The sequence below is a fragment of the Parus major genome, chromosome 1, assembly GCF_001522545.3.
Source record: "Parus major isolate Abel chromosome 1, Parus_major1.1, whole genome shotgun sequence".
Lineage (NCBI taxonomy): Eukaryota > Metazoa > Chordata > Aves > Passeriformes > Paridae > Parus > Parus major.
The window spans coordinates 80615336-80639598 of NC_031768.1; the positions used below are offsets into that span (position 1 = coordinate 80615336).

The following is a 24263-nucleotide window of genomic DNA, read 5'->3' on the forward strand; positions in this document are numbered from 1 at the left end:
CCTGGTATTTCATGGTTAAAACAAAGTTTAAATTTATTTGTTTGGATGGAAACTTACTAATATACCGATAGTTTTTGTTCTTAGTTATGCAATTAAGCACAGAACATGGGTAATTAATCCATTGCAGATTGGACCCTGAGAGGAGCAGATATGGTGGTCCTTGACTACCGAAATTTGATCAATTGTTGTAACTGATGGAAAAAACATGTTCAGAAAGAGAAACAGAGTTAGCAGGACTAATGAGGACTTACCTCCTCCCTCCATGTGTGTTTTTGCAGTACCTCAAATAGAGCCCACTATAGTTTTCTTTTTAGGGCTCTTGTTTCTAAGCTAAGGTATTGGCATTGTCTTGTTCCAGAACTGGGTATCAAGGTCAAACTGAATGTCACAAACAAAGTAGGATATCAGAGTGCCACTGTCCACCTTAATTTTGTGAATTCTGTGACTCTGGAGATTATTAGGTCCTCAATAGCCCAACTCCAGCTCCAGCTCCTCCTGTTTGTCTGCCAACTTTTCCCAAACCTGACACTACTTTTTGTGCCAAGGGCAGGAGAGGCATCTTATCTCCCTTTCATCAGTTTTATGCCTCCTTCATATATTTCACTCTTTTGGAACTACTTGACTTGAAACTACTCATTTCGGTATTCAATAGAGCTATAATCCTGTGGGGTCCTATAAAATTTCTTTTCCTTTCCCCCCCTTCCTCCTCCTGCAATCTTCCATAAGTCAGGGAATAAGGTTGTGAAGGACAAGGGTAATTTCTGACATTTCTTTATAGGTCATTCCCATAATACACAGAGCACCCACAGGCTTAGTCACATCATGCAGGGTATGGTTGGATAATCTTGTCTGCCACAGCACAGAACATCTTAGCAGCTGTTCTACCTAAGCAAAATGAGCAAGGAAAGAAACAAATGATACTTTTAGAGTTTCTTCTCATGCTGTAAAAATATGATTTTCACATGTAGTGCTGAAATCAGTAGGAGAGACTTAGGCATTGTAGATCCCACTGCAATTTTTGCAGAACATCATAAGGAGACATGCATCCAATCTTCTTAATGGAAGCAACCAAATGGTACCCTGAATTGTATCCAGCTAAGTAATCTTTTAAAAGTCAGAACCTCAGAACCCCCATGGTCTGTATAGTCAATGAAAAGAGGGAAGTGCCTTTGGAAGCTTACAGTGCCTTTGGAAATGAACATCTCGCCTGTAATGGACAAGAACTGTTTACTCAGTTTTGGAAATTTAGAGTGTAAATTACTTGTCCAAAGTACCTAGACTTAACCCCATCCAGACTCTCCTTGTGATCCTCAGTGATCATGAGACCAAGGGAAAATTCTGTCCCAGGTAAGTATAATTTACAGTTCTTCCCATCTTCATTATCAGTTGCAGATGCTGCAGTGCAGATGTGGTGTGCTGGTAGTATTTGATGCTCGACATCCATAAGATGACTGCAGAACAACAGCAGGTGACTTCCTCTGTTTCATCAATGAGGTCTTAATCATTCATGAGGATTATACATACAAGATATTTTTTTACAATCTATTATTTATTATTACCTCATATCCTAAACTTACATTTAGCCATGTAGAAAAAAATTAGTGAAGTAACTGTTTAAAATTTCTTCTCAGTATGAAAATGAGAAAGATTGTTTTTAAGTAGGACATCAAAAAAGTGATGGGTTCAAGTGATTATCAGACTTAATGAACACAAATCTGGGTTTCTGATACTCTGTAATATCACCATATAAAATGTCACTAGGGTGTCTCACCCCAAATGCCTCAGTTTCTCTTGGAAAAAAAACTCTGTATTTCTCATGCTAGTGTGAATACTAATTTACTAACATTTCCAAAGCAGTTTGTGCTGTTCAGATGAAAGACTTTTCTAAATGCAAAGTATTATTACATGGTAAGTTCATGACTGGAGCACATTTTTAAAACAAACCATATGAAAAGCAGAATTAAGAGTGGAAATGCTGATCCAGCCATTAATTGCTTCACATCAGAGAGTGGGCAGAGGGTCTCCTTTTATGTTGTTTATTTCAAACAAACAACTCTGGGAATCTCCTGTGGAAATGAAAATCAAAAACCAAAGCTGTTTCATGGGTATTTTTGGTTTATCTCCACATGAATCTTAAATTCATCATGTGGAGAGAATGTGGAACACATTTTTTCCCCCCGTATACACTGACTTTCCCACAATGAATAAAATCCATTTTCTTGCACAGTTTGTCTTCTTGCTCACCCTTGGGTAACAAAATAACCCAGAAAGCAGGAACACCCTGTCCCTGAACCCTGTTGAAAACTAAGTAAATAAATAAATAAATAAATAGATAAATAAAAGGAAAAGAGGGATGACTTGGAAGGTTCCCAGGGATGACTCAAAGGGTTCCCAGACAAACCTGCCCTATTTAACTTCACATACACAGTGACCACAGACACATGAACCCTGGAGCTCCTAATTCCTGATCTATTGCTCAGCAATGAGTAATAAACCCTTGCTCAGTGACTCACACAGGCTCTGAAATACAGCCAAGTGTCAATAAGCATCCAGGTTTAGAGAATGTGAGTGGGAAGGGGAAGGTCTCTTGTATCTGCCTGTGCTGGGACGGGGGAGAAGCCTGGCAGGCTGCAAAGATATGTCTGCACTTTTAGTTATGGCTGTTGGTACACAGACTGTCATACCAGAGCCTCCAGCACATTTAGTACTCCAAAACAATTTTGCTTCTGTACTTCATCTTCTCTTCCACCTTCCTTCCAGCACACATGTTGACTTTCTTTTTCAGATTTAATCCTTCGGTTTTCAAGATGCCACTGCTACAGATACAGCATCTAACTGGAAGTTAGATGTCAGTAGAGACCCTTCTCTCGCTGCAGGGAAGTTTGGCTTTTCCCAGAGAACACTGATGTGAATACCCAGTAATGCAGGCAGCCAGCTTCAACAAAAGAAAAATGTTTATAAACTGTTTATAAACAGTTTACAAACTGTAGTGAACAAGGCATACAAATTGGGCTCATAACAGGTGGATTCTAAGGGTTAATCCTAGTTTGTTTTATCTGTTTAAATATTAGACAGCACTTAAAGATACACCTCCACTCTTTAGGATGAAAGGAGTCAGGCACTTCCCAGCTGGTGATTCACAACCCCTTACGTGCTTATCTTAGGATGGGAGAAAGTGGCCTCTGGTGATATCTTTCTCTGTTTGCTCAAGATTAGGCTCTGCTCATTTAAATTATCCCTCCTGTTTTCAGCAGTTAAACAACATCTAATGTCTTAGGAGCATTTTGTATAATTTTGGGCTTCAAAGGTCCTTTATTCATTTTGCTGTGTTATACGATTTTTTATTACACAGCAATGGCAACTTGACACTTGTGCAAGTGATAGTTTGTCTTGTGATAAAAAGATGGTATCCATTTCCTCTTTATTATTCTGGTGGTTCAGTTTTGAGAATCTGTCCCACTAACCCTCAGCTGCTCCCTGCACTGAACTCTTACATATTGTGCTGTAGTGACAAAAGAGAGGGTTCTTAGGAGCTGTCCATGTTGACATTCACAGCTCCATTTCAGTGAAATATGCACTGCTGCATACTTTCCACCCACACACTGCTGCTAGGTGCATGATGTATGGAAATGTTTGGATTTTAACAGGTCTTCAGAATTTAGAGGTTATCTATAACTTGTGCATGTACTTTGGACTTGGAATCTCTCTACCTTTCTTCCCTCTGATTCTTTCCATTGCTGTCTCTAGTGATGTCGGGAAACAGACAGGGCTTTCACTGATTTAGATATGAGTTTTGGACACCAGTCATTTTGTTATCAAATTGCCTTCTGTGATTCCTGGGAAGCGTCTCCTCACTTATAAATGGCTCACTGCAATCTTTGCTGCTTGCAGATTTCTCTGTATCAGTGATGGATTGTCTCCACTCAGCTCTAGAGAATGAGCTTATTCATCAGCATTGCATATGCCAATAGGTGTTAGTGGAGTTAGTCTGAGCTCCCTAGGGATGGGCCTGTGGCTATTTCCTTCCCTCTTAATTTAGAAGCAACACAAATTAGTTCATCATTTAAGATTCATTATGGCATAAATTACGTTCACCATTACAATGATTTATGTTTTCCCTTTGTATTAAATGGCAATTCATAAGGAATTAACTTTCATATGTGGCATTTTCCATGGGTTGAAAAGCCTCTGGAAGCCTCCTAGACTTCTGCATGGATCCAATAGCCTGTATGGGTATGCTGCCAGCATTTGCACTTCACAGCTACAAGGACTCCTCTTACTTTGCCTACTAATTCATTCATCCCCTTTGCAATGTCACAATTCCCCACTGTGGCCTAAAGAATGTCTATTTCCAAAAAAAAACCCAACCCAAACTCATTTCTGCCTGGTTCAATGTTATAATTGCTGTCTTCTCCCTCCTCTTAAAAAAAAAAAAAAAAAAGCCAAAACCAAAAACAACACCCCTCTCTGACACACAGGGTTGGCAACTTGGGCTGCAGAAGTTTACAACATCAGCAGAGCCAGCTGCTGTCCACCTCCTTTGCCAGAAGTTGATTTCTCAGTGCAGAGTCAGCAGAAGCACATGTCTGCCCAGCTCCCAGCAGCTTCAGTGCAAAGCTGGGCTTCAGCTGGAGCTTGGCAGGCCACTATTTTTAATGATGGGCAGCAGCTTTGATTAGAAAATGAACACACTGATTAAAATTCCTTTCTACAGCTGTCTCATGCATTCAGGTTCCATGAAATAAAGTCTATTACCCAAACTGTCAAATCTTCTCAGCAGAGTATCTGAGAGGTTTATTTCAGTGAACCATCAAAAACAATTTACTTTTAGCAGTGCAAGTTTTCCTGTATTTTTATTAAATGGCCTTTTAAAGTGTTAATTTCCTACTTTCTGGTTTTTGTATCTCAAATAAATAGGTACTCCTAACTACAAGCACTCAGGAGAAATGCTGCTTGTTAGGAATGAAGAGATAAGGTCAGTGATATAAGGGTGCTAAGATTCTGCTGGTGTGAAAAGAAATGTCAATAAAAGCTATGTTGATTTCTATCAGTCAAAAATATAGGCCCATTGACTTAAAAAATGTTAGCCCTCCTTTATTTTGAGATGTGTAAAAGACTCAAAGTCTCCTAAAATCATACCCAAAGGCTTTTTGAAAGCTTTTTTTGGAGGTGAACAGACAAAAATTTTGAAAAGCTTTGTATTGCTGAAAAAGAGCACTTAATGAGAAAACCAGCAAACATTTCTGCTTTACTTATGGAAATAACATGTTTTTATGCCACATGATTTGAAGCCTGTCACTTTTTAAAAATTGCATAGGTCTCTGCAAAACTGACTTTACACACATTTTTTTTGAATGGCATCAAGACTGAGAGCTCTGCCCAAGGTAGGAAAGCATGTCAGCAGCTGAGTACATCTGTACCTGTTCTGCAGCTGACCTTTCAAGCTACTTCTCACTTTCAGCTGTTTACTTTGCTTATCAGTCCTGTACTTCACCAATAGAGCTCTGAAGAGCTCTGTCATGCATAACTGGATGCACAGCAAAGGTCAGTGAGAGGCTGCTGCCCTCTGTGAACTGGTTATCGCTCGGAAATTTTGTGCTGGTGTTTTCCCTCTCCCAAAGAGTTTAAAGGAGGCACGCTTTTGGATACAGCACTAATGAGCTGATTTCACCAGGAGGCCATGGTTGCAGTTTCACTTGATAGCTCCTGATTGTTAATGGCAGAGTTTATACAATTATACAGAGGCCAGTCAAGTTAAAGCAGATTTCTAAGGGGGTCTGTACCCTACCAGCACCAGTTTCTCTAAGAGCCTGAGAAATCTTCAACAAATGAATTCTTCCAGTCCTTACTCGTACTACAGTTCTTATTGGAGACTTGCCTGCTAAGGAAGATATCCTTTGAGGATAGGGATGAGTATGAAGAGCATTATATAAATATAGCACTTGCAGACTGCTCCACCTAACATTAGTAAGCCTTCTTAGATGAATGAGATTCAAAAAATGAAGGGATTACAACTGCTCGGTTGTAGAAGATGAGTGGAGAAATGCTTTGCATGTAGGCATGCAGGTTTCTTTATGATATTTTTCTTATGATATCCAGTTTTATCTGGCTCTGAAATAATTTTCAGAATGTTCACTTGTTGCACTATATTAGGAACGGCGAGAAGTACAACATGACTGTCTTAGCTGCATTGTCTAAGAGAGTAAGATTTATTGTCTTTGATCTTCATTTATAGACATGCTCAAGAAGGTCCAAGAGGTAAAACTGTCTTTGGTCATTAAAACAACACATCACCATCATTGGTTAATTGAAACACCACCCCTTGACTGTTTCTTGGAAGTAAACAACAAGGATCCTAAACAACACCTGCAAAGGTATGGATGCTAAATATGAGCAGAAGCAGGGAGCACAGTGCCTGTGGAAAAGCAGGCTGCATCATTTTTTCAGTCTCACCTGGGAAAGTGGCCTGGGAGTTCATAAGGAGGAATTAAAACAATCCTCAGAAATAGAAAACAGCCTTGCAGGTGCTGTTTGTCAGTTTCTTGTTTTCTTGCAAGAGAAGGTGGAGGGGTGGTGAACCCCACTGACCAATGATGGTGATGTGCTAGTTTACTGACCAATAAGAGTTTTACTTTTCTGTACTTTTCACGTATCGTTCTATAAAAGAAGATCTGAGGTAATAAACCTTGGAGGAACTCTCCTGTTCAACTCACAAGAAAGTCTGTATCGTTCTTCTCGCCGTTCCAAATAGAGCGACACAAAGATTGTTGTCCTTTACCAAGGATTGTTTGGTTTCCTTCTTATGCTTTCTCAGGCCAGAGTGAGAAGCTTGTGTGACTTAGTTTCACAGGGGCTCTGTTCCCTGCTTGCTTTTTGCATTTAGCATCCACATTCACTTATGCACAACCTGGTATTATTTCCTCATTTTGTAAAGTTCAAAAATAGCTATTCTTAAACTCTGCCTTTTCACACATACAATTAAAACATGTATTTATATATCACTATAGATTGATTAAGCAGTTAAACAGTGCATTGTCTTTGCTGTTCTGTCCTCTTCTTTGGTCACTGAGGATCATGTATCTGTTCTACATGGTTACTGTACTGCTTAGGACATATGTAATAAGATGGAGTAAAACAACATAAGAACAACAAAAAGATACCATTTGTATTAGAGAGGAAGGGAGAATTTATTGACTGAATTATGTTTATTTCCATCCTCAGCATTCATTTTAAGAGGTGTAAGTATAAACTATCATCATTATAACTTAAAAAAGCCAAGAAAGAGGTCCAAGAGTCTGATTAAGGCCTTAGTTGCATAACTGCAGAGGTTTTTGTCCAGCTGACAGTGAAGTCTCTCACTGCTGAATAAGACCGTGAGAGCATACATCAAGGAAGTAAGATGTGACAAAGGCAGCCTAGTGACAGAAGACAGAGTAAGCAAGGGACTGACAGCCAGGATGTATGGATCCTGTTCCCAGCTCCATCACTGTCTGACTATGTGACCATGAACAAGAATCCTCTGCCTGTCCCCCCATCTGTAATGTGTGTGAGAAAATATGGAGTTAGCACAGCTGCATTAATCCTACTCATATTTTTAAAAAAACTCTGAACTTTACTGCATGGGACAGGCTGCAGTAATAAGGATTTTTAAGACCAGAGAGGCTTGTTCTCTCCTTGCAGGGACCTGCTATTTTATGGCAGCATGTGATCTGTGGCATTCTCTCTGTAATATTGGGTCTTATGTCTGTTAGAGGTGAACAGAAGGAATCTGTGGCTGCTGCATCCAAAACAGACTTTTGTGAATCCTTGTGGATTAAACATCAAGTATGTAATTGCTTGCACTTGAGGAAGGTTGGCACAAAGATCCTCGTGGCGTCTTCAAATCCCAGCAGGACCACGGCAGTGACTGTCCCCTGTACTGGGCACTGGTGAGGCGACACCTCAAATCCTGTGTTCAGTTTTGGGTCCCTCACTACAAGAAATACATTGAGGGGCTGGAGCGTGTCCAGAGAAGAGCAGCAGAGCTGGGGAAGGGTCTGGAGCACAAGTCTGATGAAGGGTGGCTGAGGGAGCTGTGTGTGTTTAGCCTGGAGAAAAGGAGGCTCAGGGGAGACCTTATTGCTCTCTACAGCTGCCTGAAAGGCGGCTGTGGTAAGGTGGGAGATGGTCTCTTCTACCAAGTAACAAGTGACAGGACTAGAGGAAACAGCCTCAAGTTGCACCAGGGGAGGTTCAGATTAGAAACTAGGAAAAATTTCTCCACTGAAAGGTGATCAAGCACTGGAATAGGCTTCCCAGTAAGTGGTTCACTCACCATCCGTGAAGGTATTTGAAAATCATATAGATGTAGTTTGTAGGGACATGGTTGAGTGGTGGACATGGCAGTGTTAGGTTAAAGTTGGAACCTGATGATTTTAGGTCTTTTTGAATCTATGTGTCTCAGTGATTCTGTCTGTGAATCAGCTGGCTCCAGACTCTTCTACAGCACTTACAGTTTTTCTAGCCACTGTTGTACAGAGAGATCCCAAGCAAAACTCATTACTCCTGTTGTGTTAGGCTTCTCATGTCACAATGAACTTAAATTAACAGTCTAAATAGTATATAGTCTGTGCAAAATCTAATAAACCAGGGGACAAATGGCTGCACAATGCCAGGAACTCTCAAGGTATCTGATTTGAAAATCACTACAATGAAAGTTTATAACTGCAGCTCAATTCATTTCGTGAGAGGAAAGATAATGCCGTAGAAGAATAGACGCTATACAATTCTGCTTTATATGTCAGAGATTCATTCTCTGGTAAGCTTAAAGAGTATTTCATTGGCATTCTCTTAGATGCCAAACTGTTAAATGCAAGGCCACAGCACAAAGAGGTTTCTTAAATTACTGGAGGAATAAATTGGGTCTTGTAACACACTTTCAATTGAATTCTGTAGCAACTCTCAAATCCCCAAGTGTATATGGAATCCCACTTCACAAACCATTGTTTCCCTCTTGCTGCTGAAAAATAGCTTAAAAAAATCCTAAGACCTCAATGATGAATATAAGTGTGAATTTCATTGCTTTTATGGCTTTTTTGTAATGTTCTTTCTAGTTTTTTAATAAAGAATTTGACCATCTCTTTTATTCAATTTGCTTTCAAGAGAGGTTTTCACATTAGACGAAGTACACTCGTGCATCTGACAGCAAGCACTCTGCAGCCAGGAGATAATGAATCTAAATCAGATTCAAGCTTTATTTTGCAGTGCCAGGTGAATTTTAGAGGCCCAGCATTTGTAATTTATTTCTCACTAAGATGAAAAAGTCAGTTTGACAGCTACTGTCAGCCAACAGGAGGTAAAAGATGAGATGGCCCCTGCAAGCAGTGGCTGCACAAAAGTAGGGGACAATTTGTGGCTGCAGAGAAAAATTAATTTTTACACTTATAAATATAATATACATCCCTTCTCTGAGAAGCACATAAGCTAGAATTTTAAAATTAAGGAAATAAAATATGTGAAAGAGTCCACAAAGTAACAGTAAAGTCAAAAGCATACACATGTGTATATATCTTCTTGTGGCCATATGTGCATGAGCCAAAAATGCTTATAATCCTGTGCACTTGTTAAAATAGCCCTGTCCAATAACCTCAGCAGCCAACAACGGGACATCACACATGCAGCCATTTCTGCAGCCCATTTAGAAATGAGACACTACAGATACAGCACTTCCCTTACTCCCCAGTTTGCACTTCTTATCAATTCATTGTAGAAGGGCTGTGTAGCAATTCCCACCTTTGCCATTCGACCCGATGTGTAGCCCGAGGCAAACGATTCCTCCATTTCCCTGCCTACATTCCCGGGGCTGCATCAGAAGCTGTGTGACCAGCAGGTCAGGGAAGGGATTCTCCCCCTTTACTCCTCTCTCATGAGACCCCACCCAGAGCGCTGCATCCAGATCTAGGCCCCCAAGATAAGACAGATGTGGACCTGTTGGAGCAAGTCCAGAGCAGGTCATGAAGATCTCAGAGAACTGACGTGGTGGCTGGTGTACCAACTGGCTGGTGGGAGGAAGAGAGCTTTGGCAAGCTGGCATAATATTGACTTGGCTTTTATGCAAATTGTTCCTGAGGAGATTGAAATCTCTAGATTTTTCCAGTTTATAGCTACACAAAAGAAAAAATAAGTAGGAATAGTGGTATATTTCTTCTTGTGTCTTCTATGCAGTTGTAGTCTCCCTCACCTGAGCTCAGTGATGCACATACTCCTTTTCTCCACCACCTGGGTCTTCCCTGAAGTGTGTCTCCATCTATGGCCAATTTTTCAGGGAAGGACGGAAAGACAGACAAACCACCTTACTTCTAGGAGTCTTTTCCCACCCATAGTTCTAGTAGATATTAAGTTGCCAAAGTCCTCAAGTATGAGGTTTGAATATAATCATTGCCTACCGCAGAGGTGTAAATATCCTGAACACACTAAAAACAATGCATGAAGCCATGTGCTCTTCAGGGAGAAATCATAAGATTGTGGAATCAAAATGCAACAGTGTATTCTATTGAGTGCCTAGAGGCAAGGCAAAGAAAAACAACCATATCCATCTAGGTGTCTTTTGCTCCGCAATCTGCTCTTTCTTGCATGGATAGTATCATTTATCCACAAATATGTTAAAGCATATTAAAAAACACACCTGCAAGGATCAACACTAATGGAAGGACAAGCTGGGGAGTGTCCCTCTAGCAAAGCAGACGTGAACTTCATGAGAGGGATGCAGACACAGAAGTGGTGTTGATCTTAAGATGAAATTGAGATGAAGTTGAACACAAATCTTCCACTGTTTTCAGGGGTAATCAGAGCACTGCTTTTTCCGAAGAAGTGGCTGTGGTGATGATGTTTTCATCATTTTAAAGGATAAAACAGCTCATTTGTAAAACAAAACCAAACCAAAACCAAACCAAAACCAAAACCAAAAAATTCACAAACCAAGCAGGTTATATACATTATATAACTACATACACAGAAAATACATTATATGTACAATATACTGTGTATATGAATTTCACATAGGGAATTTAAGGATTATATGCGGCTGGAAATGCCAAACCAACCACGGTTGTTCACACTCATGGACCGAAAAGTTCTTTGAAGATGCTCCGTAAGTACTAACAACTCCTCCGAGCAGCTTTGCTCCGCTGTCCTGCTCCGCGTCCCGCTGGCGTCCCGTGGCCCTGTCCAGGGTCCGCAGGCGCTGCAGCAGCGCCCACCCGACGCCCTTTATCGGGGCTGGGGGACACAGTGCGGACGCAGAGGGGGCGAGGGCCGGCGGGCAGCCGCGCTCCCACCGCCGGGTCCCGGGCCGGCCGTGTCGCTGTCTCCGGCGGGGGCGGGCCCGTCCCGGCTCCCCCTCCCCTGCGCCGCCGGCTGAGCCTTAGCAGGTAACGGAGGAGGGGCGGCCGCCGCGGGGCTGCGGCGGGATCTGCTTCCTGGGTTTCCTTTCGCTTCGGCGGGTCCGCCGCGCCGGCTACACCTGGGCCGGGCACGCCTGGGCCGGGCCGGGCCGGGCCCGCCGGGCTCCCTGTGGCAGGAGCAGCGATGGTGCCGGTGTGCGGCGGGGTCTGCGCCCGCCGCCTGCTGCGGGCGGTGGGGCCCGGCCCGGGGCCGCTCTTGCTCGCCGCCACCCGGGCCCGAAGCAGCCAGACGGGGACCCCCGCTTCGGCCGTCAAGAAGCGAGGCTACGACATCATCAGGAACCCGCACCTCAACAAGGTGGGTGCCTTTGGCGGGGGTGTTGCAGGGGAGTGCGCGGCCTCGGGGAGGGCGGCGGAGGTGGGGAAGGGCCTGGATGGCAGGTGTACCTGTGGCGGCGTCAGCCGGGACCGGCCCCTGGGAGCGGCTCCGCTCCCACGGGAGTGAAATGCTGGGCAGGGGGAGCGGCCGCGGGTTGACATGAACACAGCTGGGGATGTGTGATGGATGTCCAGCTGCTGGCTCCGTACTGCAGTCTCCTGTGCAGTCAGGCACATGCCTCCTCCCCTCCGGCCGCTGTTCTGCTGCCGCAGTGGCACTGAGTGAGCCTGGGTAGGACAGAAGTGCCTTTGCCTGGGAACAGAAGCTGTTTTCCTGAAAACGCAAAATCCTGAAACCTGCACTGGACAAAGCATGGCTTCTCTTTAAAGTCAAATGCCAAAACCTGAGATATAGATAGATAGATAGATAGATAGATAGATAGATAGATAGATAGATAGATAGATAGATATAGATATATAGATATAGATATCTGTATGTATGTATGTATGTGTGTGTGTGTGTATATGTGTATATAGTTTTACACATGTAGTAGTGAAACGGGTCATTCACACCATCATGGTAAAGCAAGCATGTGTGGCTGTTCTTGTTTTCAGTCTTTCTTTTATAGCATATCCATAGCTGTCTGTGCTCCCCTACCAAAGCAGCATCTTGCCAGGCTGAAGTTGTATTTATCCTCAATACTGTGGAAACATTAACAATACAGTTATCATAAGAACTAAAAAATAATGCTTTTGGAGAAAGTTTTCAGCAGTCTACAAAATGTGTGAAGTGAGATCCCTTAACTTAACTGTACAGTGCTTTTCTATGCCTTTCCATAATTTGAAGGGAAAAAAATAATCTAGGTGCCAATTTTGGGATCAAATATGTCAGACTCAAGAATGTTGGGATTTACTTTCTTGTGTTAATATTACTAAAAATAACTACAAGTGCATAATTTACCTAAAATGAGCAGGTGTTAAACATGGTATTGAAATTGATCGATTGACTGGGCTGTGACTATGTGTCATATGATTGGTACACAGTTTTCCAGTCCATGAGCCTCCTATCTCATCTTCCAGACTGGAGACACTTTGGATGACCACTTTTGCTTTGTGTAGGATGCTGTACATTGAGCTGCATCTTCTGGTACCATTTCAGCATCCACAGAGTTGAATCCCAAAGGACCAAGGCATGCCATGACACTGGATATTACTGAATATGCAACAAGTTTGTAGGCAGTCTGGTTTGAATCATGATACAGTGCCTGTCTGTATGGCTGAAGAGAAAAGGGACTGCCAACTAGATCATAACAGTCATTTGTTGACGTTAAGAAGTTTTGATGAGTGCTTCATGGTAATTACAAAGAGTCACATAGCTAGTGTTTCTAGTTTTATTGCATATATTGATTAGAACTGAAAAACTAATACTTCAACCTTTGTGTAATGCATTAATAACAAACAGTTAAAACAGTTCAAACAGTTGAATCTGGCTGATGCAAGAGTAGATTTTAATGTCCTGTTTTGTAATTTTCAGAACTGAGGCTTTTCTTAAGTGTTTTCCTTTCTCCAGTGAAATAAAGTACTTTTCTTGATGTCTAAGTGGAATTTTTGGCCATGTGGAGAGAAGAGTAGAAAACTGTTCCTGTTGGAGGAAAAATGTACTGTAGTGTGCCATGTTTAATTGGCCATGAGAAGTCTCCCAGCTGGTCTCCAGCCTGGGTGTTTGCTGTTTGTCATGTTCCTCAGTCAGTGCAGACCTTACAGTCACAGAGATAATCATCTACAGAGCATCCAAGCCAAGACAGAGATGGCTAAGCTCTGAGGTAAGAGATAAGGACTGCCCGTGTATGCACCTAGGTAACCTGTCATTGCTAAACACTCAAGACCTCTTTCCAGACTTTTCTAAACAGGCTTCTGCTCCTCTGTGGCTCTTAACAATTCATTGTAGCCTGTAAATGACCTGTGTTCAGCTGAAAAGGTGTGTTTCAGGCAGTTCATGTGTTGCCAGTGTGGAATTGGTGGCCTTTGGTCTGCTGAGCTGCAGTAGTGTAAATCAAAATTAGGGATCCCTAATTTAGGTAGGTTTTCAGCTGTTGTGCTCTCCTCACATATCAATTGCTCTTTACCCTTCTGGTAACTAAATGCAGGCATGGGGTTATTGCTGTTTTTCTGCAGTGGATCTCACTTTAATCTAAATTTTCAACTGATTGCAAGTAGCTCTGCAGGGAATAGTCCTTACATCTCTCCAAGAACCTCTGATAAAAATGTTCAGAAGTGAGACTTTGGGCAGCAAGTGTTTTGCTGGTTTATTCAATATCCTGGCTCTTTTATAGCTTTTGGATGAAGTTTAAGCTGTCAGTCTGAAGCTGTGAAGTGTGTGGTATTTATTAAATGAAGAACACTGTCCCTTCAGCAGAATTGCAGACTGATTTACAGTCTGAGGTTATTGATCCAAGTCTTTGCTTGCTTACTAGGTTGAAGGTGCTTTGAAGAAGAAGCAGGCTCAAAATCCGCTGCTGACAGGTCCTCTGTAGAATCCTAAATATTAGTAAAAGTAAAAGCAGGCTATCCTCTGAGAAATTCTCCTGGTTTCCAAAGCTGCCTGAGAAGAAGAATATATCCAAAAAATAGTTATGTATTTAATAAATTTGCAGCTATTTCTTCCCTTTGGTCTTTTTTTACTATGTGCTACATTTCTTTTTACTACTTTTACTGTAGTATTCAGATACTGTTCTTCCTTGTGTTGTGAAGTGTGACAGTCCATGTTTAATCCAAGGGCAGGATTTGGGAAACATCTGCATTCTAGTGAGAGGTACTTGCAGCTTTAAAAGGCAATAGCAGTTGTTCTTAGTTGACTGAAGAGTCTCAGAAATAACAAGAGGGTGAAGAAGAACTTGTCACATGTTTTTATGAAGTGTTCCATGAAGAAGTTCTTTCCTAGACTTCGAATGCCGCAAAATTGGAAAACATAAAAACAACCAGCGAGCACCAATAAGAGTATTCTGTGGTGAGCCAATGAAAATGGACTTGCTGAGAAATAAGTCTGTTCTGCTGTGGGGCCTCAGCCTTGTGAAAAGCTGATTTGATGCTGAGACCCTGGGAGGAAAGATGGGGCTTCCCTTACCCACTGCCTTGTTTATCAAAGCTGTTTTGTGTTTGGTGTGGTCAAGGCCGTGTCATGATCTCTCTGTCACTGCTGTCAGTTCTTAAGATTTGTGCAATTCTGTTCATCTCAGATGTGCCTTTAATGATTCCCAGTTTTTCCAGGGATTCTGTCACAAATTCATATGCCTTTTCTGTATTTGAACGACCATGGGCTGAGCTGGCCAATTCCCCGTTTGACCACACACCCTTGCAGGGACTCAAAAATCTTGTCATATCCAAAATGGACTGCAACTTTGTTCATGGCATCTGACTGGAAGGTTGATGACACTTCTTGCATTTTTCTGCAAGTTCTAATTTCGAGATAAATCATGCTTGCTTGGAGATCTGCCATGACAAACAGATCAGCACTGGAGGTCACAGTTTGTTTTTGGAGTGGCAGGATATTGCCCTATTTGAAGGGTTGAGATAATCCATTAAACATTCCTGCAAGTGCAGTGCAGAGATCTGACTTTGTGGTCTCTGAGTACATCTGGATAATGCTCTCTACTCTTTTGATGTGCATGCATGTTCTCCATTGTTTTTCATGGAATGTCATAATGAATTACCAAAAAAAAAACCAACAAAAACCCAACAAAACAAAATTACTAGTCTTGATCTGTAAGAATCAAACCTTAAAGAATTGGTGTAGGTTTCTGCAGCATTTTTTGAATGTACTGCTGTATAGATTATTCAATTGCAGAAAGGTTGTTTGTCCTTCAGCTTTGCAGAGATTGAAATTGAGCTGACTGAAAGTTCTTTGAATGGTGTCAGTAATTTGCCACTGCAGCTGAGAAACAAATTGTATGATCTTGCACATGGCTGCACTTAGCAGCTGTGGTGAAACAGGGCTAGAATTAGGTGGATTTGTAAAGTTATTTGATTTAAAAAAAACAATAATGAGCACAAGAACAGTGTGTCTGAAATTAGTTGGCAAGGTCAAATCGAGGCAGAATTCTGTTTTCAAAGTAGTGAATCTCTCTAAATCCACAAGGTTGAGTTCTTACAACTGGAGGTTTTTTTGCAGCTGGAATTTTCAGTTGGCTTGCTTTAGGTCTGGACAGATACATTAACAATGGAGTGATGCATGGGGCTTTAAGTGTGTGCCTTCCAGTGTTTGTTAACTTGCCATCGATGTTTTGCAAAGCAAGAGTATGAGGTGGGCAGAGTTTAGAGGTTCCCCTCATATTTTTTCAAGAGCCTGTAACTATTTGAGCAAGTTTTGGAGAACAAATTTTAGACTGGAGAAGTTAATTTAGGGAGGAAAAAAAAATTCTACTGGGGCTTACTAAATACTCTAAAAAAACACCTGGCTTAGAAAGTCCCCAAATTGAAAATGATGAAAAGATGGGAGAGTACAGTGGAAGAGTATCCTATTAACATGTGTTATTTACTCTTCTTAAGGCTTGTGGCTGCTTTGGGAGACAGGATGCTCATGTACATGAACTGACCTGATTGTATGATAGTGTTTCTAGGGCTATCAAACAAGACACGTTCATAGCCAAGCAGCTTTAGACCTTAATTTAATTAAATTAAGTTAAAACTATAGATGAGGCATGTTGTTTTATCAAATCAGGTTCTAAATACTCTAGATTTGAAATGTGAGTGAGCTGGAGCACTGTCATTGGGATGAGCCTTTGATGGTGCCCAGAGCATGTTTGTACTTCATTAGTCAAGGCAAGGTGTGTGTATCCCCCATGACTTCAACTGGAAACAAACTCGAAGGCCATGAGCTTTGGCCAAATATTTTGACAAATGTGGTGGCATTCTGGAAATAAGATTGCTCAGTTAGATTTGTTTTGGCCATAATCCTGGCGTATGAACTTTTTTTTTTGTTTGCTTGGTGTTAGTGTCAGTCATATCTTTTTCTGAGTCCAGACTGTCTTTTGGCAAGGACATTTCCTAATGGTTTGATGCCAAAGAACTTGTTGTTATGGTGTGGTCAGCAGACTGAGCCCAAACTAAATCTGTTGGTGCTTCTGGTATTAGCAGCAGCCTGGAAAAGTCCCTTTACTCACCCAGCTTGGATTCCAGTTTGTCTCCCTTTTCATAGCCAAACCAAGAAGCCATCTGCCTTCCTGTCTGCCCACATAACCTCTTGCCAGCACTTCATTCTCCCCTTTGGGATGCTGCTAATGCTTTGGGAGTAGCACTCCCATGGAAAAGCTCAGAAGTGCATAGACTGTCTGTTGCTGTGAGGGTGAGAGGGGTGCTCATGCAGACCCTGTCTCTGTGCTGTACTAACCCAGTAATATGTTGGTCCTTGTTTTCCCTTCAGCCCTTATAAATGAGATTGAGAGTTCTTGGAAGCATTGGTTGGGCAGCTTTTATAAGTGCTGAGTTTATGCTTGCACTCAGTATAAGATTTTAATAAAAATAAATTGGTTTTGGAACAATATGCTTCTTTCTGTTTTTTGAAAATGTTGTAAAAATACCTTTAAAAGTGCCTTTAAGTTGAGGAAGTTAATCAGTTTGGCAGCTGTTTATGTTGTTTTCTTTTTATCATGCCCCTTCTTTTGGAGAAGCCTTAATCCTTACATCAGGCATGTTTTGGTAAGGCTGAGCCAAGAATGAATGCAGCTCTGGTTTCATAGGATGGACTAAGATTTTCTGGCACTTGAATAAAATTTGCACTTAAGTAACACAAACTCTTAGGTGAAGAATATGAAAATTGATATTGTTGCAGTTAGAATGGATTTAGTGCTGAATATTGCAGCTTGTTCACATTCCTATTCCTTGCATCTATTGAAATATGGGATAAGCTACTAGTTGATTACTTTGGAACCGTGGTAGATGTTTGCAGGAAGACTGGGGATATTATGAGTGGGATGAACAGTGTGTTCTCCACTGACCTTGGCATGCTCCAAGCCTTGCCCCACTAAGTAGCACGACATACAGTGTCACTGGTGTTAGAGACTGTGTGCTGCTCTTCGATGAGATGAGTCGTTGGAGTTTGTTAGAATTAGTGATGATTCACCTGAAGGTGCTGAAAGGCAGTGCTGATCTCCAAGATGAAGTGGAGAGCTGTAGTCTGTGGTTTGGTTTTGCTTTTACGTGGTTTGGACATGCAGTAAGGTACTGGCTAGAAATGGGTCTGACAGCCTTGTAATGCTGTGTGGCAGATTTTGACTCCTAAGTTTTTTGTTTTGGTGTGTTCGATCTGGCATTTGCTAAACAAAACTGGACCTAGAGCCAATTCAATTTGACTTGATTTTGGATTAAGAGAATGTAAATTTGAATTCCTCTTTACCTTCTGCAGCAGTCACCTCCAGAAGAACAGTTGGTGCTGTTACTGACCTTCATTCAGAGATGAGAAAGGAAAGGTTGTTCTTCAATGAGTAACTGTGCTCTCTTTATACCCCTTGGTGAAGGTGGAACAGTTACAGTTTTTTATAGTATTTAGGTCCCTCCAGGGCTTTGGGATAGTTTTATTTCTCTGACTTGCTATAAATGATGCTGATCTACCTTCCTGCCCCATGTCACTTGCCTGGCTAATGGGAGACACTGTGCAAACATACCTTTTGACAGCTCTCCTGTACTTCAGGTGTTTTATTCATTCTTCACTTCTAAGAGAGCCTCAGACACCATGTGCCCCCATGCAGGCAGCACTCTGGCATTTCTAGCACTGAGCCCCTGGCAGAGTTTGGGCCTTAAGCTTGACAGGGAAGCTGCCAATACACATGGCTGCTGTAGCTGAAAGCTGGATGCTGCCCTGCATGGGGGAACCCTTGTCTCTGCCGCTGCATATCTTATTAAATGATATGCAGTTCTATAGATAGTCAGATTTTTCTGGGTTTTTTTAGGCTTGTTTGTTGGTTTGGGTTTTGTTTTGTCTCTTTTTTTTCCTCTGTTACTTATTTTTCTGTCTTTTTCTCATTGAAATACAGACCTGCTACCAAACCTTGAACAGCCTATTGTAGCACTCATCCAAAGAAATTCTTTTGGGACAGACTTAGCTTTAGAGCTGTTGTAAGCAGGTCAGACAGGCCTTGGTGCTTGGGGGAGAATAAACACTGCTGAAAATTAGCTCTCTTTCAATAGAAGGCTTAGCCTAACAGCAAACTTGACTACTTTCAGTTTATAATGTGCTCTAGTGGAGATGATGAGCATGTTTTTAATTTTTTAACCTCCTCTTTGAGGCCCAGGGGTGACACTTGCTATCTGTCTCTCCAGACAATGTGACATTTTGATAAATGACTTCTGTATTGTCAGCCTAATACAATATCATTCTTCTAAAAATATTTTAAATGGCAAAGATTTTTATAGTTCTGCAGCTGCCAAACACAAAACTAAGACAGGAACTGAGTAGACTATGGTTCTGACAAAGAAAATAAGGCCAATGGAAAAGTTTTCTGCATATCAACATTTTCTACTTTGCAGCTTCTCTGTTGCACGTTACCTTTTTAACATGAAACATAGAACTGAAACAGATTTTCAGTACATTTCTCTGTTGTGTATATAAAACAAATAGCTCCACACCTTAGAGAATTCTATTCTGTATGTCTAATTTAAAAAGTGGTAAGTCTATTTTATAGTAAGTCCATGTGGATTAGTTGTGCTCAGTCTTATAAAACATGTAGTTAAGACTTCATTGTGTCTCTAAGTATTGGAAAAAATAGGTTATTTCAAAAACAACAGTGCTGTGTTCTCCTGGATAAGATATCTTGAACATTTTCTCTTTGGCTGGGCTAATGGATTTGTCACATTGCCTAGTGCTTAAATTCATTATGGAAACTATTAAATTCTGTGTTATCTTCATTAAAATGGTTTGATGTAAAACCTGCAGGTGATTTCAGCTATGATTATTTGCATTATTTGTGATTATTATAAATGAGAGAATGGATTAAACTGCCAAATCCTGTTATTTTTTGAAGCGTCCAGATTATTAAGGGTTTCTGTTGTCAAGATGGTCTAAGCAGGTAAGTAGGGCAGAGTCTGGAGCAAGAGATAATCTGTTTTATTGTGTGTAATCATTTAGAGGTGGGGAGAAAAGGGGAGAAGTAAGGCCATGGATCTTCATGTTCATAGCCCTTCTTCTAGCAGCTCAGTTTTAATTATCCCAATAGATTACTTGCTCCAATAAACAAAGAAAGAAAAATCCAACAAGAAAACCCCCAAACAACCCCACCACCACCAAAGCTAAAAGCTTCTCACTTTTAGCCATTTCCTATCTCACAAGGAATTTGATGTCTTCATGTTGTCATTTGTGTCTGTAGCTAATTTCTGTGATAAAACAACTGCCTCTGTAAATCAGGTTCCTTGATCACAATTATTGGAGGATCAAGACCCTTCTTTCCCTCAATACTGTATGAAGGGTTCTAGATCTAGCCACTAAATGAGAAAAGCAACAAAAATTGTTTGCCGAAGTGCTAATCTGACTACTGAGAAAGAAAAAAAAATCTGAAAATTATATCTACCATTGTTTTGTATTTTATTTTTCTACAACAGAAGCTCTTTAAAACCTAGCAAAAAAAACCAAAAAAAAATCTGCAAGAGAAGGTCATTTGCAGTAGTGGAGTGAGCATAAAGTCTGAATTCCAGCAGACACTACTCTGTTAGTAAAAAGTTGTACAATGGTTGCAGAAGTGTGAAAGACACTTGTACTAACAGCTTAACAGTTCAGGTGTTTTGTGGTGACAGACACACAGTTTGTGGGAGAGTATCCCAAAGTATTTGAAGTGATGAGGATATTGGGAAGAAAAAGTGAAAGCCACTCTTTTCCCCTGGTGCCTGGCAGATACAGTGGCTGATGTGTGAAAGCCATGAAAAGCAATGATAGATGTGACCATGTGCTCCAGGTAGGCGACTAGATAGAAAACTTTCCAAATGGAATTCACTGCTGGTCTTAATGCAGAAAGGCTTGTTTTGCAGTTTCTGCTACTTTATACTCAATAGTGAGTATTTATACTCACTCTTGGCTGCCATTGGTGGCTCATGAGCTTGTAAATTACATTCAGACACAGAAATAGTTGTTCAAAGGTAAAGGTAAAATAAAATACTTTTTTTTTGTCTCAAGTTGTGAGGATTTTCAGCGCACATACCACTGTGACTTGTTGCTCATTGCACACATGCAGCAGATTCCTCTTAGGTTTGGTAACTTGCCCAGGTTGCGATGTGCAGCAGTATTTATTTGAAGGAGACGTGGAACGTGCCTTTCACTCCGTATGCTGATGCCAGCAGCTTTTCCTGGCTTGTGTCTAGGGGGAAAAAATGTTTGCAACAGCAGAGCTCTGCCTGAGCATTGCTTTTTGGTTTCTAAGGGGCAGCATAGGCTTAAGTCATTGGGAGGGTTTCTGTTAACTTCAGTCAACTTTACATTGAGCCTTTTTTGAATTTAGGAATAAGCAGCTGCTCCATTCAAGATACAAGGTCCTTTTCATTATAAACTGTTAAGGTTAATGGTAGTAGAGTGTCAAATTTCATTGTTTTGCTCTGTTAATAAATGGTCATTAAAATGAAAGCATATATGAAAAATTGTGCTTACTGATTGTTTAAGCCAAAGTCTCCAAGCAAAAATGGAATTTACCAATAATATCAATTTCTACTGATAGAGAATCCCATGAAGGCTCCGGCTACTCCCACAGTCGTGTGTCATAAAAATCACAAGCGCATGTTAGCATTCTTTATTTTAATGTTGTCTGTTATGGCGCGTGCTGCAACGAGATCCCAGAGAGCAACCAGCATTCTCAGGGCCTGGAGCACACCAAAGAAAATGCTGATGATTTAAGACGAAGGGATGGGTTCCCATTTGGCAATCCAACAACTGGTTTATTGAACACAGCCTCGATTAGGTGCAGGGATGAGAACCAAGGATTGGGCTCAGGGCACAGGGTTAAATGAGCGACAAAAGGGGTCGAGGTCCATAGGGATAAGGGAAAGTGGTGCAGGGGAATGGGTAAGGTTTGGGAGAGCCAAGGGGATAACAGGGGTGGAACAATGTGTCAAAGCAGAGCCAATAGGGGTTAAGGGAAGGAAGAACATTCTAGGAAGGGTACATGAATGGTAAACAGGGGCTGAACAAGGGTGGCATCAATCCCCACACACTATTGGAACACCAGAACCCAAAAGGCACCAACGTGTGGCTGCAAAAGGCCCATGGGAAGGAGGCCTTCTCTTAGGCTTTTCTAGAGGGGCATCTCTCCCCTTTTCCCTCTGCCCCTCTAGGGTTGAGGCATTTTGGTAACAGGCCCCTGGGCCTCCACAGTTGTCTGCCTAAACTCATTCATCTTCCATAGTAGCTTTGGGGTGACCAGCTCAGTGATGCCTTTCAAAAGCCAGAAGCTGTCCTCTGGCATGCAGGCAAGAAGAGCTGGATGTTTTTACAAGAGCTGCTGGAGGAAAAACGAGGGCACCGAGATGCCTTGGAGAGCTTGAAGCTGCCCTGCAGAGTTCTTGTAGCTCAATAAAATTTCCAGAAGTGCCTTTGAACTGTGACCTCCCACATGTCCACTGGTGGAGGGTAATGGGGTGGGTTTATGAAAGCAGAATGAAACTGGGGCACTCTCCCTAGAGGCAAGTAATTGTTTTGTATTTAGTATGTATACTAAATATAGCAAACTGTATTTGGAGTTATAAGATAACAAAGTAATTTCTCATATAAATAGAAAGGAAGTGATGGGAAAGCACTGGAAAGCAGCAGCAAGACTCTGGCTGCTGCTGTAAAGTGGGTTTAGTGTTGGCCACTTTTAAACAGCTCATTACATTTTAAAGATAAGCTTTAATGGAATTGGCAGTGACAGTGCAACTGTAACGAGATCTTGTTGTTTTGTACAAGTGCCTTTCAGGTTTCTTTGCAAGGTCGAATGTCCTATTGACTGGCAGCTGGACTGTTTTCCTTGTAGGAATGTAACCGGTATTTGATGGAGTTGCAAAATGAGTTTCCCACTGAAGCCAAATATAAAAGAGTATGAGAGTCCAGCAGTTTCACTTCCTGCAAAGCTGGAAACCCTTGTAGCATTTATTAGGATTTCCTGCAGGGAAAGAGGGATATTAATCTTGTTTGACTTACAGAATCATAATATTTGTGCTGCAATTTGTAACACAGAGCAAGAAGTTTTCAATTAGTATTTCCTGAGAAATAGCAAATTCAGTAAAGTAGATGCTTTTAACTTTTTGGGTTTTGTTTTTTTTTTGTCAGAGAATAACTGTAACATCTCACAGGAGCTTAAATATGGCACAGCGTTGGAGCAGGGAAGAGCAGTGGTGAACGTGGTTATAGATCTGCTAGGACACAGAGCAGCTGGAACCGTTCTCAAGTCTTTCTCAAAGTCTGATTGGCACCATCATAATGTACTCTCTGAACTGCAGTACTGTATCAAGTGTGCTTGTAGGAGACATAAACTCATTGATAAGAGTCACCTTATCAGTTCATCACTGGTTTTAATTTTCCTAGTGTTGGAATATTTTCTCAAAGTCTGAGCTGCTTGCAGTGAACCCCGATTTGGGGCCCAAATCAAATTTGCTTGGAGTACTGTGAGCCTCTTTCCTTTCAGATTTGTAGTAATTTTATACTATGGAAAGCACTTTATGTCTCTTGAAAAGAAGCTTCACCCTTTACTTTGGGGAAGCACTGCATTTTCCTATCCAGGCAGAAGAATGGTGCTAGGAGAGGTGAGGCTGAGGGCTTGAGCTGAGGAGCTGCAAGTATGTGAGACTTTCCAGATCTGTGGTGGGCATGGTTACTAGACCATATGGACAAACCTTTTGCATTGTAGATATTCCTCACCTCCGTTCTGGATGAGATGGACCATATACCTGGGGCTTCTACTTAACCAGCATCTCCTTTGCATATAGTCTGTGCATATGTAGAGGCTGATCATATTTGGGATGCAGTGGATTTAATGTCCACTTGCAGACTAATTCATCATGTGAGACTGAAGCTCTGAGTTCCTGGACTTTCAGAAATCATAGGGCAACAGCCAAAATCCTTATATTTCTCCCCAGCAGAAAATCTAGGTAGAAACAGATGGAATGCCTTGAGATACCTGTGCAGGAGAGAATAGATCTCAGAGCACATTCTTTAAGAAAAGCATCTCTATTCATGTTTTTTAATTCACCTGACAAACGACAGGTGATGTGAAAATATACTAGAAGTAGTAAAGGTACGTAGTTATTGCTCTGCAAATCAAGAAGCATACTAGAATGCATCATTTATGTCAAATGTTCTCCAACCTGAGTATAAAATGGAGTCACAGATTACTCTTTCAGTGCAGTGAGGCTGTGATTAGACACACAAACCCCAGCTGTGGCTTCCAGATTTTGGTGAGGTATAGAAACTATTGAATTTGAACATCAAGACTTGGGAAAAAATAAAGAAGGGAAGGGAAGGGAAGGGAAGGGAAGGGAAGGGAAGGGAAGGGAAGG

General features: G+C 41.4%; 1 protein-coding gene across 2 annotated transcripts in view; it reads left to right on the forward strand.

Moving 5' to 3' along the window:
- Positions 1–11443: 11443 nt before the first annotated feature.
- ME3 (malic enzyme 3) overlaps positions 11444–24263 on the forward strand; it is a 118122-nt gene continuing 105302 nt past the window's right edge. The window contains exon 1 of one of the 2 annotated variants that reach the window (XM_015639712.3): positions 11444–11739. In XM_015639712.3, coding sequence (XP_015495198.1) covers positions 11566–11739 — 174 coding nt within the window. In that variant the 5' untranslated portion in view covers positions 11444–11565. The remainder of the gene's footprint in view (positions 11740–24263) is intronic. The other variant, XM_015639707.3, reaches the window with a different exon arrangement.